Here is a 20,243-nt window from a genome sequence, read left to right as displayed (position 1 = left end):
GGTGGGGGAGGGAGATGGGATTAACAGTAGCAAATATCTGTCTGGGGATGGGGAAACACCTCTTATCAACAGGGTGCCTGAATGAAACGTAATTGTACACCTAACCCTTAACTGTACCCCACAAAACCATAATAAAAAATATTGATAAAAAAAAAAGATGTAACCTACCACATAAACAAATGTAAGGCTGGGAGTAGTAGCTCACACCTGTAATCCCAGTACTTTGGGAGGCCAGGGTGGAAGGATTGCCTGGGCCTGGGAGTTTGAGACCAGCCTACACAAAATAGTGAGGTCTATCTCTACAAAAATTTTTACAAATTAGCTGAGCATGGTGGCATATACCTTATAGTCCCAGCTACTTGGGAGGCTGAGGCTAAAGGATCGCCTGAGCCCAGAAGGTTGAGGTTGCGATGAGCTGTGATCATGCCACTGCACTCCAGCGTGGGTGACAGTGAGACTCCATCTCAAAACAAACAAAAAAGGCACAATCCCATGCACAATAGCCACATACAAAAAATACTTTGGAATACATCTAACCAAAGAAGTGAAAGATTCCAACAATGAGAACTACAAAACACTGCTGAAAGAAATCAAAGATTACACAAAGAAATAGAAAAATATCTCACGCTCATTGATTGGAAGAATCAGTATTGTCAAAATGTCCTTACTGAGCTCTCTGCTCCTCTCATTCAACAGACAGCTGCATCTCTCATGCAGCACCAGTCACATCCCTGAGACACCATGGCAAACGTGAAGGCTAGAGTGAACAGATTTGGCCTTATTGTGTACCTGGTCATCAGGGCTGCTTTGAACTCTAGCAAAGTGGATACTGTTGCCATCAACAACCCCTTCATTGACTTCAACTACATGGTCTACATATTCCAGTAGGACTCCACCCATGGCAAATTCCATGGCACTGTCAAGGCTGAGAACAAGAAGCTTATCATCAATGGAAACCCCATCACCATCTTCCATGAGTGAGATCCCACAAAAATCAAATGGGGTGATGCTGGCACTGATTGTGCTGTGGAGTCCACCAGCATCTTCACTCCTTGGAGAGGGTTGGGCTCACTTATGGGGGGGGTCATTTCCATCTCCTCCGTTGATGTCCTTGTTTGTGATGATGTGAACCAGAATAACATCACGATCATCAGCAATGCCTCTTATACCACTAATTGCTTAGCCCTACTGGCCAAGGTCATCCGTGACAACTTTAGCATCGTGGAGGGACTCAGGACCACTGTCCATGCCATCACTGCCACCCAGAAGACCATGGACGGCCTCTCTGGGAAGCTTTGGTGCAACAGCCACAGGATTCTCCAGAACATCATCCCTGCATCTACCAGCATCGCCAAGGCCATAGAAAACAGGAAGCTCATTGGCATGGACTTTTATGTCCCTACCACCAATGTGTCCATCATGGACCTGAGCTACCATGTGGAAAAACCTGCCACATATGATGACATCAAGAAATGGTGAAGCAGGCATCCAAGGGCTCCCTCAAGGGCATTCTGGGCTATATCGAGCACCAGGTTGTGTCCTCCAACTTTATCAGGGACACCCACTCTTCCACTTTTGGTGCTCAGTGACCACTTTGTCAAGCTCACTTGCTGGTATGACAATGAATGTGGCTCCAGCAACAGGGTGATGGACCTCATGGTCCACATGGCCTCCAAGGACTAAGAGACCCTGGATAACCAGCCCCAGCAAAAGCATGAGAGGAAGAGAGAGGCCTTTAACTGCTGGGGAGTCCCTGCCGCACTCAGTCCCCAACCACAGTAAGACTCTTCCTCTTCACAGTGTCCATGCCAGACTCCCTGAAGAATTTGGGGCGGGAAGGCAGGGAGTTCTACCTTTTCATGTACTATCAATAAAGTCCCCTGTACTCAGCCAAAGAAAAAAAAGTCCATACTGCCTAAAGCAATCTATAGATTCAACACAATCCCTATCAAGCTACAAGTATCATTTTTCACAGATCTAGAAAATACTTAAATTCATATGGAAGCAAAAAAGAACCCTAGTAGACAAGGGAATAGTGAGCAGAAAGAACAAAGCCGGAGGCATCACACTGCCAGATTTCAAACTTTACTATGAGATTACAGTAATCAAAACAGTATGGTACTGGTACAAAATTAGATACAGAGACCAATGAAACAGAACTCAGACCTAAAGCTGCTGTCATCTTTGACAAAGCTGACAAAAATAAACAATGGGGAAAGGACACTCTATTCAAAAAATGGTGCTGAAAAAACTGGCTAACCAACCATATGCAGAAGAATGAAGCTGGACTCCTACCTGTCACCATATTTAAAAAGTAACTCAAAATGGATTAAGGACCCAAACTATAAAAATCTTAAAAGAAAACCCAGGAAACTGCTTCCTGGAGACAACCACAGAATGAAAGAAAATATTTGCAAACTATGCATCTGACAAAGGCCTAATCATGAGAAACTATAAAACAATCTACAGGAAAAAACCAAATAACCCCATTATAAAGTGGGCAAAGAACATGAATAGACACTTCTCAATGGAAGAAAATCAAGTGACTAACAAACATATGAAAAGATGCTTAATATTACTAATCATCAGAGAAATGCACATCAAAACCACAATTAGATCCCATCTCACACCAGTCAGAATGGCTATTATTAAAAAGTCAAAAAACAACAGATGCTGGCAAGGATGTGGAGAAAAGGGAACAATCATACACTTTTGGTGGGAATATAACCTAGTTCAACTCCTGTGAAAAACATTTTGGAGTTTTTCAAAGAACTAAAAATAGATTTACCATTCGACCCAAAAATCCCACTACTGGGTATATAAGGGAAGGATCCCCTCCAAATATGAAATTTATTTATAAAAAATTGTGTAATAGCCGGGCTTGGTGGCTCAGCCTGTAATCCCGCGCCTTTGGGAGGCTGAGGTGAGTGGATTGCCTGAGCCCACGGGTTCAAGACCCCTCTGGGCAGGCGAGACCTCATCTCTACACTAAAATCAAAAAATTAGCCAGGTGTGGTAGCGCACGCCTGTAATTCCGGGTACTTGGAAGGCTGAGGCGGAAGGATCGCCGGAGCCCAGCAGGTTGAGGCTGCGGTGGCCAGGAGTGGCCACTACACTCTGGTCTGGGCAACAGAGTGAGACTCCAACTCAAAAAAAAAAAAAAAAATTGTGTAATAGCTGGGCTCGGGGGCTCAGCCTGTAATCCCGCGCCTCGGGAGGCTGAGGTGAGTGGACTGCCTGAGCCTGTGGGCTTGAAACCCACCTGGGCAACTTGGCGAGACCTCATCTCTACAATAAATCAAAAATTAGCCAGGTTTGGTAGCACGCGCCTGTAGTTCCAGCTACTGGATGTAGTTCCAGCTACTGGAAGGCTGAGGTGGAAGGATCACTGGAGCCCAGCAGGTTGAGGCTGCGGTGGCCTGGAGCGGCCACTGCACTCCAGTCTGGGCGACAGTGAGACTCCAACTCACCAAAAAAAAAAAAAAAAATTGTGTATTTATTCTTACATGCTTAAACTTCAGACGCCTTCAAAGTACTCTTTGTTTGATGCAATACTCCTATTGAGATACTTTTCTCACTGCTCCAAACAGTTTTTGAACTCATCAACTTTGATGCCTTTTTAGTGCTTCTGCATTTTTCTGTTTCCTCATCCACATCAGCAAAACATTTCCCTTTGAGTACTTTTTTCATCCAGAGAAACAAAAAGAAAGTTACTTGGCCAAGATCGGGTGAATAGGGATGGTGGGGCACAGGGCTCATGCTGTTTTTGGTCAAAAATTGCTGAACACCCAGCATGGTGTGGGTAGGTACGTTGTCATAGTGGAAGAACCAGTCATCATTTTGCCACATCTCTGGATGTTTCTTCCACAAACCATGATGCAATCCTCTCAAAACTTCTAGATAAAAAGATTGGTTGGCCATTTGATCTGGAGGAACAAATTCTGAGTGTACTACAAGGGGTCCACCATCCAAAAGATAATTCCAGGTTTTTTGGTCCCACTTCATATACACAAAGGAGCATAAATCATTCTACCAAAAAGACACCTGCACTCATATGTTTATCGCAGCATTATTCACAATAGCAAATACATGGAACCAACCCAGATGCCCATCAACAGTGAACTAAAGAAAATGTCATATAATATATATATGTGTGTGTGTGTATATATATATATATATATATATATATATATATATATACATTTCATTATTTTTTATGACTGCATAGTATTCTATGGTATATGTATGTATTTGTATATGTACACACACATATGGCTATATATATATACACACACACACACACACACACACACACACACATACATACATACATATACCATAGAATACTATGCAGTCATAAAAAATAATGAAATCATGACATTTGCAGCAACTAGGATGCAGCTGGGGGTCATTATTTCTAAGTGAATTATGACAGAAACAGAAAACTGAATATGTATGTTCTCACTCATAAGTGGGAGCTAAATACTGGGCACACATGAGCATGGATGGAAACAACAGACACTGGAGACTACTAAAGGGGAAAGGGGTAGAGAGGGATAGAAGTTGAAAAACCAGCCATTGGGTACCATGCTCACAACCTGGAGGGGAAAGGGTTAGAAGCCCAAACCTCACCATCATGCAATAGACCTATGTAACAAACAGGTACATGTACCCTTTGAGAGAACAATAAATTAAATATTTAAAAGACCATAAAAATAATAACAAGAAAAATACGAATAAAAATTAATACAATATAACCAATCGTGTGACATTTCCATTATATTAGGTATCATAAGTAATCCAGAGATGATTCAAAGTTGATAGGAGGATGTGCATAGGTTATATGCAAATACTGTGCCAGTTTACATAAAGAACTCAAGTTTCTGCAAATTTTGTATATACAGGAGTCCTGGAATCAATCCCTTGAGGATACAGAAAGACAACTGTATATCTTAACTTATAACAATAAAACCTCAAGCAATGTTGCAAAACTTCACTTACAAGAATTTTACAATAGTGAACTTCTGTATTATAAACCTCAGAATATAATATCAGTGAAACAACCAATTATCATTTTAATAGTTACCCACACACATAGTTACTATTTCCAGTGGTTTTCAATACTTTGTACACATTCAGATTTTCATCTGCTATCATTATCTGAGTGACTTCCTTTAGCATTTCTTGTAGTGTAAGTCTTCTGGTAGTGAACTCTTTCATATTTTGCATATCTGAAAGTGTCTTTATTTCACTTTCATTAAGATATTTTTTCCAATAATAGGATTTTAGTTTAACGATGTTTTCCACTGTCGTCTTATTTATACTGTTTCCCATAAGAAATTTGATATCAAGCTTATTTTTGTTTTGCTGTACATGTCTTTTTTCTCTGGTTGCTTTTAAAATTTTCTCTTTATGATTGTTTTTGGGTAATTTTATAATGATATGCCTTGGTGTCTTTTTTTTTTGCATTTCTCGTGCTTGGGGTTTATTGAATGTCTTGGGTCTATGGATTTGTAATTTTCATCAAGTTTGGGAAGTTTGGGGCTATTATTTATTCAAATATATTTTCTGTCTCCCCACCCTCACTTCTTGAGGCCTTCCAATTACCAGTATGTTAGGCTGCTTGTAGTTGTCTCACTGATGCTTTCTTCTATTTCTTTTTCTCTCTGTATTTCATTGCAAATCAGATTTCTATTACCATGCTTCCAAGTCACTAATTTGTTCTTCTGCAATGACTAATCTGTTGTTAATCTCATCCAGAGTATTTTTTTTTAATCTCAAACATTGTAATTTTCATCTCTAGAAGTTTAATTTGGGTCTTATAAAAAAATATCTTGGGGGCACACCACATCAACAAGGGTACCTGCATAATGAACATTTGTATACCTAACCCTGAATTGTACTCCACATCTATAAAAAATTAAAAATTAAAAAAAAACTTCTACATCTACTTAACTTTTTGAACATATGAAATAGTTATAATAACTGTCCTCTGATGATTATAACATCTGTGTCTGGGTTGGTTTTGATTAATTAGGCTCCTTGCTGTGTTTTCCTGTCTCTTTGCATGCCTGGTAATCTTTCATTAGATGTCAGGCATTGTTAATTTTACTTTGTTGAGTGCTGGATATTTTTGTATACCTATGAATATCATTGAGTTTTGTTCTGGTATGCAGTTAAATTATTTGGAAACGATTTGATTCTTTGGGGCTTTGTTTTTGTGATATTTTTATGAAAGACTGGGGCAATGCTCAGCCTAAGGCTAAGTATTCTCGGTTACTGATACAAGACCTTCCTAAGTACTCTGTCCAATGCCTGATGTATTATGTGATTTTCCTGTCTGGTTGGCGGGAATAGCCACCGTTCTTGGTCCTGTACGAATGCAAGGCAGTTTCCTCTAATCCTTATAGATGGTACTTTTTATTAGCCTCAAGTAGTTTCCTCACATGCAGACACCAATTGGTACTATGCTGGACATTTGTGGGAGCCTCTGCATATCTTTGGGTTTCTCTCTCTTTGTGTAGCTCTCTCCTCTCTGGCACTTGGTCTCATGAACTCTAGCTGCTTTGATCTCCTCTCATTCTCAGTTCCTTCTGCTCAACTCAAGGATCCTTCGGGGCTCTGCCACAGTTCTCCCTCCCTGTATCATGATCTGGAAACCCTGATGGGAGCAAGCTAGGGCAGTTATAAGACTCACATTATTACATCTCTGAAGAATCACTAATCTTTGTTGCCTAATGTACAATGTATTGAAACTTGTTTTTCATGTATTTTTATCTGGTATTTTGTTGTTGTTGTTTCAGGTGAGAGGGTAAATTCAGTCCCTTTTCTCCATTTTGGCCAGAAGCAAATGTTAAGTTGATTTGCTATTGATTCTTTAACCTTGGTATTCTCCTGTTTTTCCTGCTCTTCTTGCCCCTTACTCTGCTCTTGAAGCCTGAGATACATGAGCATTTCACAAAATTCTAGGTAAAGATCAATAACCTCTTTATTTCTTCATGCCCTTGTACCCAGTGACTGCCCAATATAATTGTTCAATAATGAGCAGGAGAGTTCAAATTCTGATTTTGTCACCTCCTAGCTGTTTCCTGGACTCCTTTGCATTAGGTATCAGCCCTTATTTCTACACATGCAAAGAATGCTGCAAAGAGTTTACTGTGTAAAGGAAAAGCCTATGTGTTCTCAATATCTGGTTAGAAGTAGATAAATATTCCAGCTAAAAAGTTCCCACCACATTTGGAGAAAGGAGACTGTTTTGGTAAAGCATAAATTGAATATTCATGAGAGACTACGTTTAGAAATTCCTACTGTAGGAGCTTTTGATTACCCTGGCTTCAAGGATGTATCAGGAGAGGGAAAGAAGCGTGGTGTCCATAGGAGGATACATCAAAAGAGAAAGGGGACAAACAACTACACTTTAGGGACAGTTAAGTGTTATGCTCTCATAAAGCCTGCTTTCTAAACAGTCATCACCAGAGACACAGGATATTTCCCATGGTGGGGGAAGTAGATTCAAAGTGACACGGTTGGTGAGCAAGGCAGTCCTGCGTACATCAGGGAGCACATCACAGGGTATTCTAGATACACAGAGGGCAGGATGAGCATTCTAAACTCTTAGGAGGCAAAGAAAAGAAGGCCAAGAGGTGGCAGGAAGGAGTGTTGGGCGCTTTGAGTTTCACTGAGTGTTGTTCTTAGATAACAAAAGCAGCGATGAGGGTCCACACTGTTGCATCTCTATGACAGAAAATCTCTGCTGTGGAATTACCACGGTGGGAAATATAAAAACTCAAAAGACACAAACAAGGTGTTACACCGTAGCATCCTGGTCTATGATACCGAAGTGTGACGACTACACACATGAAGGCTCTTTTTCTCCCATTGGCATTGGGATGTATCAAAATACAAGAGTACACAAAAGATGTATGTAAGGCTTAAAGAATAAGTATAAAGTAAATATCTGTGTAACCACCATCCAAGTCAAACAAAACAAAACAAAACACTGCCAACAGCCAGGTGCTTTCTTTATACCTTTCCCATGCCATCTCCCTCCCTCTGACCAAAGGGTGATTACCTGTGCTATGCATGCACTCCTAAAATGTAATAGAAATGAAATAATATCAGATGCACCTGTATCCAGCCTTCTTGTGTAGTTAACCTTTACTTGTATTCCCCATCTCTACAATAAAATAAAAAATTTAAAAAAGACATAAGGCTAAGATAGTGAGGGGCTTACATCACTTTGAGCCTACAGTGGATTACAGAAAAGAAAATCCCATTTTATGGACAGTGCTTCCAATAATCAATAACAGGGATGATTTCATCAGGCAGATGCTATGGTCCATTACACTTTTAAAAAGCTCAGGAAAATATTTTAAAATCAGAAGAAAAAAGTGAACTTTTGGTTGAAAAAAGTATTTTAATATGTGATATTAATATATTCATCTTTATACCACACAGTCAAAAACAACATTTAAAAAAGAGTATACAAAAGATGTACTTTGTGGAAGAAGGGCCCATATAGGCAAAGATACCTAAGGCCCAAAAAAGTCTTAAAATGGTCCTGCCTGCTACAGTCTTCCTAAAAGCTATGCTACAGGGGCAGAACTGAGGTGGCTCACCCCTATCTTTCTCTACAAGCTAGGGGATAAAACATGTGTCCTCCTAATGGTGGATGAGCATTTCATCTTCATTTGGAAAAAGTGTATGCACCAGTAAGTTAATAATCCCCAAATTCTAATTTCAAATTTAAATTAAAATGGAATTCAAATAATATTTAGTTCCAGGTATTTTCCAGGTACTAGGAGATACAGAGATAAAGCTTCTAGTATATAAGAGAATACAGATGGTAAGCAAATAATTTTAATGGTAAGCAAATAATTTAATGGGGAGCAATGTCACACAAGTAGAAGTATGGTGGCAAGGCTAAGTCAGTCCTCATAAAGTTGCAAAACAGGTATTGTTAATTTCGTTTTTTACAAATGAGGAAATCAAGGCACAGAAAAAATTGTGTGGCCTATTCCAAGCCTCAGTCAACATATGTCAGGTGCAATATTTGAATACCAGGTCTCTCAGTCCTCTGTTGTTTACCCCACTGGTCTGAAATAGTGCTCGTCCCATAAAAGATACTCAATAAATTAGATTATGTAATTGAAAGAGAAACAGTGCCACTCCAAAAGAATTATGAATTTTCTCAGAGCAACTTTTAAATCTACTTTTATAGCTTAACTGAAGTGTACTTTACATATCACAAAATTTACCAGTTTCAAGTGTACAATTCAGTGATTTTTAGTGACTTTACCAAGTTGTGCAACCATCATCACAAATCAGTTTTAGAACATTTTCATCGCCCAAATAAGAAACCTCATACTCAACCCATTTTCTGTTAATCTCCATTCCTACCCCCTGCTCTAGGCAAGCACTAACCTACTTCCTGTCTCTATAAAATTGCCTTTTCTCTGCATTTCATGTAAATGGAATCATACAATATGTGGTCCTTTCCATCTGGTTTCTTTGACTAGTATAATGTTTCTGAGCTTCATCAATGATGTTGCATGTGTCAACAGTTTTTTCCTTTTTCATTGCTGACATACTTTTAAGATATCCTTTATGGGGTTCAAGACCAGCCTGGGCAACGTGGCAAGACCTTGTCTCTGGGAAAAAAGAAAGAAAGAAAGAAAAAAGATATCTTTCATGACCTCATGGCCATGAAGGAATTCTACAATATTTTCTAAAAGCTTGGTAGTTTTGCCTTTCACATTTAGACCTTCCAGCTTTTGGAACATGTGCTTCGTTGTATGGCGACACCACATTTTTGTCTATCCATTCTCAATTGATCAACACTTAGGTTGTTTCCAGTTTTTTACTATAATTAATAATACTGCTATGAACATTTGCATGCAAGTTTTGTGAGTACATATGTTTCATTTCTCTTGAGTAGATACCTGGGAGTGGAATTACTGGGTTGCATGGTAGTTTTATGTTTAACTTTTTGAGAAACTGTCAAACTGTATTCCAAAATGGCTGCCAAATTTTAATAGCACATTTCTATCAACAGTGCATGAAGGTTCCAATTTCTTCACATCCATAGACACGCTACTTTTTTGTGATAGTCATTCTAGAGGGTATGAAGTGGCTTCTCGTTATGGCTTTGACTTGGATTTCTCTAGTGACTAATAATATTGAGCACCTTGTCATGTGCTTATTAGACACTTGTATATATTACTTTTAAAAGAATCTATTACAAATTCTTTGCCCATGTTTTGATGGATTGTTGTCTTATTATTGAGTTGTAAGAGTTTTTTGTAAATTTTGGACACTAATGCTTAATTAGATTTGGGTTTTGCAAATATTTTTCGTAGTCTATTGTTTGTATTTTCATTTTCTTAATGGTATCTTTTTATTGATACATAATAATGGTACATATTTATGGGGTACATGCGATATTTTGATACATGCATACAATGTATAATGATCAAATTAGAGTAATTAGGATATTCAAATGTTTATAATTTTTTTGTGTTGGGAATATTAAAATCTAGCTATTTTGAAATTTATTATTATTATTATTATTTTGAGTCAGATCTCACTCTGTTGCCCAGGCTCCAACTCCTGAGTTCCAATAATCCTCCTGTGTCAGACTCCCAAATAGCTGGGACTACAGGCGCATGCCACCATGCCCAGTTAATTTTTTATTTTTTATAAAGACAAAGACTTGCTACGTTGCCCAGGCTGATCTCAAGCTCTTGGGCTCAAGCAATTCTTCTGATTCCTTATCCCAAAGCACTAGGATTACAGGCATGAACCAACATGCTCGGCAGAAATATACAATTACTGTTAACTATAGTTGCCCTACTGTGCTGTTGAACACTAGAACTTATTCCTTTAGTCAAACAGTATGTTTGTACTCATTAACCATCCTCTTTTCATCCCTGCTCCCACCCTTTTCAGCCTCTGGTAACCATCATTCCACTCTCTACCTCCATGAGGTCAACTTTTTTAGCTCCCACATATGAATGAGAACATGTAATATTTGTCTTTCTGTACCTGGTTTATTCACTTAATATAATGTCTCCCAGTTCCATCCAAGTTGCTGGACAGGATTTCATTCTTTTTTTATTGCTGAATAGTATTCCATTGTGTATATATTTTCTTGATCCTAAATGGTATCTTTTATAATGTAAAAGTTTTGAATTTTGATGAGGTCTATTTTATCAGTTTTTCAGAAATAAATCTTTATATTTAGAGTAAATTGATTTTTGACAAGTGTAATTCACTGATGAGAAGACAGTCTGTACAATAAGTGTTGCTGGGACAATTGGATACCCACATGCAAAAAGATGAATTTAGACACTCATTTCACACAATACACAAAAATTAACTCAAAGTGGTTCATAGACTTAGCTTCAAGAGTTAAAACAATAAAGCCTTTAGAAAAAAACCAGAAAATTTCAAGACTCTGGGTAAGGCAAAGATTTCTTTTCCGCTTATGCTTGAATTATTGTTCTGATGAAACACAATATGTGTGTATGTATGTGGCACGTATATATGATGTAGGTAGATAAAAATATATCCTCATTCAGTAAAAATGATAAAATATTTCACTGAGACTGGTAGCTAAAATTTGAATTACCAATGACATAAAAATACCAAAAGGAAATACACAAGGGATAAGTGGCAAGCCAGCAAGAAAAGAACAACCCAGAGCTTAGGGGTAGAACTCAAGACAAAGCTGCGTAAATAGTAAATTAATCTCTTCTTCAAATACTATGCAATATATGTATCCACATTTCAGGCTAAGAAATGTTGACTACAGGCAGTCACTGATGCAGATTAAGGAGAAGACAATTTCCTGTAGAAGAGTGAATCTCATTCTAGCAGCTAAGGAGATGCTGTAACCCCTAATGTTTGCAGAGATATCATAATGCTAACACAAAATTCTTACAGCCTACTATGTTCCGTGTGTTAGAAGAAATAAACATAATTCACCAATATGAAAATTTTAAATACAAAGCCTCACTTATAAAGGCACTTTCTTATAAAATTTTTTTTTAAGAGGCAGGGTTTTGCTCTGTTGTCCAGACTGGTGTGCCGTGGTGAAACCATAGTTACTCCTCAGCTCAAGTGATCTTCCCATCTCAGTCTCTCATGTAGCAAGGACTATAGGCATGAGCCACCACGCCTGACTAATTTGTATTTTATTTTATTTTTGTCTTGGGGGGTTCTTGCTATGTTGCCTAGCTGGTTTCAAACTCCTGGCCTCAATCAATCCTCCCACCTTGGTCTACAGTTGTAAGACTACAGTTGTGAGCTACAGGTGCACCTGGATTGCACCTAAAATTGTTAAGAATTAATTTCAGGGTCAAATTACCACAAGAATGCTGGTATAACACTTGGCCACTTGTGTTCATGATGAGTCAGTCACTGCCCTTCCCCTCCCTCCCTTGTCTGTGTCTCATCATGGCAGTTAGGGGAGCCCTTGCTAAAGCCTGTATCTTGATTTCCTCTCTTAGAGCAAAATTTGTTTCAAAGTGTATTTCGTGGTATCATTAAAATTGTACTACTGCTTATTAACATTTTAATACCTTTTCATTATTTTCAGATACAATTAATTATTTACTTAGCCACTTCTCCATCTTAGGAAAGGTAACATGTTTTTTTATTGTTCTTTAATTCCTTATATGAGTGGTTTTAAACTCATTGCAGTCATCAGTCAAGTACTGGAAACCTGCCTAATGAATCTGATGACGTTCTTGGAACATAATAAACCCTTGATAAGTTTTTGATGGAATGAAGTAAATCTTAACTTTTAATACCGTAGTTTTAAAATTACCTTCCATAGTCAAGGTCTAATGGCATAAAGTACACCATGGAATCGATTGAATTACTACAATAACATTGTAGAAGAGACATATAGGTTTCTCATTAATGTAATGAAGGCTAATCATTCAATGCCAAGAGCCAAACCACCAACTTTTTCTTTCTTGAATACCTAGTGACATGACATTCTTTCCTTTACTCTAAAGAGAAATGGTCTTTCTACTCAGGTCACAGCCTCTATCTAAATCTCCTGGACAGTTTAACGTTGAGACGTATTCTTTTCGTTTGAGTCGGGGTCTCACCCTGATGCCCAGGCTGGAGTACAATAGCATGATCACAGCTCACCGCAGTCTTGACCTCCTGAGCTCAGGTGATCCTTCTGCCTCAGCCTCCAGTGACCCTACAGGTACGTACCACCACACCCTGCTAATTTTTTGATTTTTTGTAGAGACAAGGTCTTGCTATGTTGCCCAGGCTGGTCTCGAACTCCCAGGCTCAAGCAATCCTCCTGCCTCCATCTTCCAAAGTGTTGGGATTACAGGTGTAAGCGAAATAACAAATGAAGACAGCCTTCTTTTCAACCTGTGGTTGAGTAGACGCTGGCAAAGCACATATGCTATGCAGTGTGTGTATCAGATGGGTAACATGGGTACTTCACAAAAACAAGTGAATGGAAAGAAAAATTCACAGACTTTTGTAATACTTTTCTTCTTGCTTAATATATAGGCTGGTTCTGAGTAATTTTCTCAAATACTATCTGCAGTGATCTTTTCAGTTACAGCCCTCCAGCCCTTCAGCTACCTGGAACTACCAAGGCCCACCTGGAAGCTTATCCTGACCTCAGGGCTTGGGCCAGTGCTCTATACTGGAGGAATTTTTAGTGGCTTATCTGCTCTGTATCTGATCAGCCATTCTGTTGATCCTGCCCTGATAGTGTAACTCAGTTTCAGGCACTAAGATTTTATCTGGCTGCTTGTGACCAAGCCCCTATTTTGTACCACTAGAAACTAAATCCTGGATTCATCTGTTGTGATCTACAATGCTACCCTGGGACCTCACATTGTATCCCAGTTGATGCACTACTCTTTATGTTCTGTGGGCTTGGTTAGACCCCTACCCAGGAACACCAATCTTCTACAATACTCATCACCTGACAGCCATTATGCTGACTTCCCTCATGTCTGGATTTCTATTTACTGTCTACTGTTAGTCTCCCCTGGAATCAGGTCCTACACTTGATCTAAACTTGTTTCTCTTTCTTTCTTTTTTCTTTTTTGAGTTGGAGTCTCACTCTCTTGGACTGACACGCTCATGGCCACTGCAGCAGCCACCTGCTGGGCTCAGGCAATCCTTCCACCTCAGCCTTTCAAGTAGCTGGAACTACAGGAACGTGCCACGATGCCTGACTAATTTTTGTGATTTGTCATAGAGATGAGGTCTCACCATGTTGCCCAGGCTAGTCCGAACCCAGGGCTCAGGCAATCCTTTCGCCTCTGCCTCCCAAAGTGCTGGGATTACAGGCATGAGCCACTGCATCCAGCTTGAGGTAAATCACCAATTATCAGTTCCTTTCTCCATTCCCTGCCTGACACTAGCAGGACTGTGGGGACTTCTGGCCATTCACAGATTAACCCATCTCAATGCTGAGTTCTAACTCTAATAGTAACTCAAGTAATACCTTTATTTTGAAACATCTCTAGTCAAATCAGCCATTTAAAATCAGTAAATTTTAAAATGCCTCACTAAGTATACATCTGCTCCTGCCCAGGTGGAAAGAGACGGCAGCACCGCGGCCCTAGGTTGGCCTCGGATAGCCAGTCCTTGCTGTCCCTGCCAGCGGGATGCCCTGTTCCCATGGCAGGGCATCCTCTGCCACGCATTGGGACTGGGATCAGGTGCAGAGAGACCCTCTACCCAGGACACAGGGCGCAGCTGGAAAGGCGGTCGCCTCCTCGCCCCTCACGCACTGCACGTTGGAACCTGGTGCTAAACCATTCATAGACGATCTGCTGCTGGGTTGGGCTTTTGTAGGTAGCAGAGCAGCTCCCTCTCTGCGATCCATTGAAAATCAGCCCTTGACACAAGGGTTTGAGAAAAAAGGTATACATCTGCTGCTTGAAGTGCCAAAGGAAAATACCTCATACCTGTCTGAGTGAATCCTGATTTGTATCCATTAGTTGTCCCATTTTCTGGGGTCACAGTTGATGACACTGAAGAGTTTGGTTTAATAGACTGGCAAGAAGCAGAGGACTGTCGGCTTCTACATTCTGGAAGGGAGTAAAAAATCATTATATGAAGAGACCAATATTTTGTCAAAGCAGGTGATGGGAACATGATCCTTAAAATCTCTAAAATAAATTGTTGCTCCTTATGTGGTAGCCACTTTCCTAATCAGAGCACTCCTTCCCCTAATTCTGACTCCAAGAGAATGTTGAAGCCAGTGAATACAGTTCTTCTTTCTAAGACCAGATGTCATACTTGGAAGGCAAGGAAATAATTACAAAGAACTTTGTTCCTACAGACTAGTGCCCAAGGGGAAAATACCCGCAACCAATACAGCCATGCTAGTTTTATGGGTAAGGCAGAGGCTAAAATATCGATAATTTATCAAAGCCCAATAAGTTGTTCAATAAACCCAGTTAACCTCCTATCCAGGATTAATTAAAGTGTGAAACAGTAACCTAGGGTCTGTCTAGGCTGCCTTCAACTTTTCCTTCTCAATCTTAATCTATGTCCAAAAACAGAAGCCAAAAAAAAAAAAGTATAGGTAGTAGATAAAAATTTTAAGAGCTCAAATGAATATTATTCTCAGTTCTTATTAAAGGAGACAAGGTAAACAATATCCAAGGTGATTACTAAGCATGCAACACCAGGCTTCTTTTTTTTAGTTTTAATTTTTTTTTTTTAGTGGGAGTCTCATTCTGTTACCCAGGCTGGAGTGCAGTGGCATGCTCACAGTCACTCCAGCATCGACCTGCTGGGCTCCGGCAATCCTTCCACCTCAGCCTTCCAAGTAGCTGGAACTATAGGTGCGTGCTACCACGCACCGCTATTTTTGTTTTTTTTTGTAGAGATGAGGTCTTGCCAAAGTTCCCAGACTAGTCTTGAACCCGCAGACTCAGGCAATCCACTTGCCTTGGCCTCTCAAAGTACTGGGATTACAGGTTGAGCCACTGAGCACGGCCCAGGCTTCTTTTTGACGCAGCTGATATTAGTGGGACTCTGGTACAACATCTTAATGGTACTATGCACTAATTCAGGTAGATAGTGAATACTATGACATCTTATAGAACTGTGACTTCCAACCAAATCATATTAGTCTCAAAAAGTAGCACGCAAAAAAGGAAATGGTTGCATATGACAAAGTTAATTACAGAGGATGCTTTAGAGAGTTTCTGAGTTTATCAGATCCATACAAGATCTAGAGGCAGTTTTCTACAATCTCTTATGCTATGACCTTCTGTGACAAGTTATTGTATTTAGGCCTGAAAGCATATTTCCACATTATATGTATATATACATATATACATATTGATATGATGTATCTGTATCTATATAATTATATATATGAATTATATAGGTATATAATTATATAAATATATATAATTCCAATTCTAAAATAGCAACTGCTGACTAGCATGGTGGCTCACACCTGTAATCCTAGCACTTTGGGAGGCTAAGGTGGGAGGATTGCTTGAGTCCAGGGGTTAAAGGCCAGCCTAGGCAATATAGTGAGACCCCGTCTTGACAACAACAACCCCCAAATCTAGAAATACCCCACAAGACAGCAGCTGCTATAAACATGAGGCTTCTTTCACAAATGTTATTATTATTATTATTATTTGAGTTGGAGTCTTACTTTGTTGCTCAAGCTGGAGTGCAATGGTACTCTCACAGCCACCCCAGCATTGACCTGCTGGGCTCAGGCAATTCTTCTGCCTCAACCTTCCAAATAGCTGGAACTACAGGCATGAGCTACCACACCCAGCCAATTTTTGATTTATTTTGGAGGTGAGGACTCACCAAGTTGCCCAGGCTGTTCTCGAACCCATGGGCTCAGGCAATCCCCTCACCTCAGTCTCCCAAAGTGCTGGGATTACAGGCTTGAGCCACTGCGCCTGGCCACAAATGATATTTTTTATTAGAAAGAAAAATTGTCATGTTATGACAATGGACAAAATTTTCAACTGCTCTTAATAGGCTAAATGAGAAAGACAAATTGTTACTAAGCACCAAACAAGAAGTTAAAAATATTTTATGCAGCCAAAACAAAAGCGAAAGAAGGAAGTTAGAAGGTAGGGAAGTTATATCTATCTTATTTTTCCCTTTGTATTAGGATTCATGACATAAAAATGATTTTTCTAGAGGAAAATTCTTTAAAAGTATAGAGTTATCTACAGTTCACCAGCTTATAATTCTGTGATTACAAGCTTTAAGTTCTAATGACACCCATTTTGGAACATGTAGCCACTTCCTAAGGGATTATGTAATGCTACTTCAAATGCAACCAAGAGAAATTAAGGGGAAGGACTTGGACAAATCCTCAGTTGTGATTTGGATTTATTATTCTGTTTCATACTCAGGAGAAAATCTTGAACAGACAACAAATATAAACACTAAAGATAGTTATCATATGGAGGAAAAAATCTCAGCATCTAAGAAACTTACCAATAGAATAAGAATTAGAAATTCCTCTGCATTAGAACAATGAATAGAAGTTGTGGAAATTCCTGTCAAACACATAAAGAGCTGGGTGAGGTGGCTCTCATCTGTATTCCCAGCACTTTGGGAGGCTGAGGCAAGAGGACTGCCTGAGTCCGGGGGTTGGAGACCAGCCGGGACAACATGGCGTGACCTCATCTCTGCAATAAATCAAAAATTAGCTGGGCGTGGTGGTGTACACAAGTAGGTCAGCTACTTGGAAGGCTGAGGTGGAAGGATCACCTGAACCCAGCAGGTCGAGGTTGTGGTGGCCGTGAGTGTGCCACTACATTCCAGCCTGCGTGACAAAGTCAGACTCCAACTCAAACAAAACAAAACAAAACAAAACACGTGAAGATGTGAAGTTTCAATTGGATTCATTTCTACAAATTAATTGGTTAAATTCTTCCTAATTTAAAAGAAACAAAGCTTTGCCATCTTAATAGTGCATTTTCCCAGATGTTATGATGAGAGCATTGTTTATTCTAAGTATGCTTAGGTCTAATTAAAATTTAAAAATACAGGTGCTTGAGAATACCAAATAAATAGAGTAAAAAAGAGCATCTCACCAAGGAACTGACATGCTGAGGTCCTCTCAAACTGATGAAAGAGTTAGGAAGAGTCCACTGCTTCCCCCTGAAAGCTGCACCCTCCTCCCAAGAGACAAATACAGAGACACGTACTTTCCTAAAGTCGAATAGTCCCTGTTAAAAATAGTAAGGAGCAAATCAAATAGCCTATCAGAGGGCTTAAAATTTGGGGTAGCCTTCTGAACTTGAGATATTTATCCCTATCACACCTGAACTCTGAACCCTATTTGGGTCAATAGTCACCATTGTAAAAATCTCCATTCCCTAGCTTTTCCCTCCTGGAAGTTGACTACCTTTCCAGCAGATAAGAGGTCCCTTCGACAGTACACCCTGGGAGCTTCTGACTAGGTAGTACTTTAAGTGCTTCTGCTTCTTTGGCTGGGTGGTGAGTTTCAAGTTAATGTGATTGGAAAATTCTGTGAAATACCGAAATCCTCTTTCTCCACAGCCGATACAGTTTCCAGAAAACCCTGAAATGAGGAAAACCAATGTTACTGATGACCTTGTAAGTTAATACAATAGTTTTACATATGAACAGCATAGAAACATTCACATTTTTTGTCCTAATAATGTCCCAATTTCAAGGAAATAATTCCAAGGGGAAAAAAAAGGCACAATTTTTTTGGCAGTTATTTTATAACAGTGAAAGCCTGGGAATAATTTAAATGCTGCTCCAAAAGGAAAGGATAATGGTCAAGGAAACAAAGTATCATATAACAGAATTTATATAGTGCACATAATATAGGAAAAAGTTTGGTTCTGGAGATGTCCATTATTTCTTCCTCACATACTCTCTGCAGCCTAGCCCTGGCTCTCTGCCCTCCCCACCCCATGAATGTGCCTCTCTGTCCACAGCTGGTGAGACTGTGGACTACTATTTGACTCAATCTGGGACAGAATTCCTCTTCTAGAATTTTGAAATAAATACAAAAAGTCAGCCAGATGGTGCCAGATCCTGAACTTGAAAGGTTTTGTAAAATTGGAGCCCAAATTGGAGCCATTTCAACCACATGTAAGCTAAGTGTGAAAGGAAAAAAACTAAGATTGTAAAGAGGAAGCTGGTTTGGGGAGAGGAGAGCAAAGCATAGGCAAGAAGTGCAAATTCAGGGTTTTGTCAACTTCTGGTTTCTGTGAGATCTAGCTATACTTTCCCATCTGAGTTCCATGAGGTTCCCCTTTCCTCTTTTCCAACACTTCTTCATTCATACTAGTGTATTAATCCTTTAGAGCTAACATCCAAACAATTCCTCACTTGCATAAATAAAACAAAACAAAAATTTCAGTGACCTTGTTGGAGCAGGGGACATGGAAAGAGGCTGGGAGAGTGAGAAGCCATGCCTTGCTTTATTGAAAATCAACTTTTCAGTTCAGAGTATAGTGGGAAACAGCCAGGGGAGGGGTGGCACACCTCATCAACAAGGGTACCTACATAATGAGCATTTGTATACCTAACCGTGAATTGTACCCCACATATTTTTAAAAAATACACAGAGTAAAATGCAGACAGTAAGAGAGTACGTTCTCTTGGTTATGTTTGATGAGGACATAACATTTACAATCATATAAGTGAACAGGACGAAAAAGTTGTAAGTAAGAAGAGGCATTCCATATTGCATAAAGATAATATCTTTACACATAAATAACTAACTGAAAATAAATTCACTGATAAAGTGATACACACCTTTCAAATCCCTAAACCGATCTGTTATGTAATTAATGAAGATATCATAAGGAGAGAAGAGAAAGGCCACAAGGATTAAAGACAGACTATCTCATAATATCCCAGTCTTATAATGCTGACAATTCAAAGCATTTATAAATGAGCAGTCCAGTTTATTATTGTTCAATCAACAATTATTTATTGAGCACCTACCTATATGCCAGACATTTTGCTAAACACTGGAGAAACAGTGATAAAGAAGAGACAGACATAACCTCTGGTCAATTCACAGAATTAACATTTTATAACTGCTACTTCATATAAATGTAAACATTAATATAATCTTATAAATGACTTAAATGTATTCAAAGATGGATTGTATTTGATTATCTGTCCAATATCTTAAAGCTGTAGCCCAAACCAAAGGTTGTCAATGGCTGCATAGTCCACTGAGTTCCTAGTTGTCCACCCACCCA

The 20,243-nt window shown here is 39.3% G+C and overlaps 1 protein-coding gene across 1 annotated transcript in view; it reads right to left on the bottom strand.

Annotated features, from left to right (window-relative positions):
- Positions 1 to 789: 789 nt before the first annotated feature.
- Positions 790 to 20,243, bottom strand: part of LOC103272768 (GREB1-like protein) — a gene marked incomplete at its 3' end in the record, with an annotated part of 54,732 nt that continues 35,278 nt past the window's right edge. The window contains exons 5-8 of the mRNA XM_021718668.1: positions 18,401 to 18,577; positions 14,954 to 15,083; positions 1,190 to 1,447; positions 790 to 1,051 (exon numbers count right to left, since the gene is read on the bottom strand). Of these exons, the coding sequence (XP_021574343.1) occupies positions 790 to 1,051; positions 1,190 to 1,447; positions 14,954 to 15,083; positions 18,401 to 18,577 (827 nt within the window). The remainder of the gene's footprint in view (positions 1,052 to 1,189; positions 1,448 to 14,953; positions 15,084 to 18,400; positions 18,578 to 20,243) is intronic.

This window comes from Carlito syrichta, unplaced genomic scaffold, assembly GCF_000164805.1.
Source record: "Carlito syrichta isolate Samal-C Ts95f unplaced genomic scaffold, Tarsius_syrichta-2.0.1 Scaffold313204, whole genome shotgun sequence".
NCBI classification, from domain to species: Eukaryota; Metazoa; Chordata; class Mammalia; order Primates; family Tarsiidae; genus Carlito; species Carlito syrichta.
Note: the sequence above shows the minus strand (reverse complement) of the source record. Positions and strands in the feature narration are given on the sequence as shown.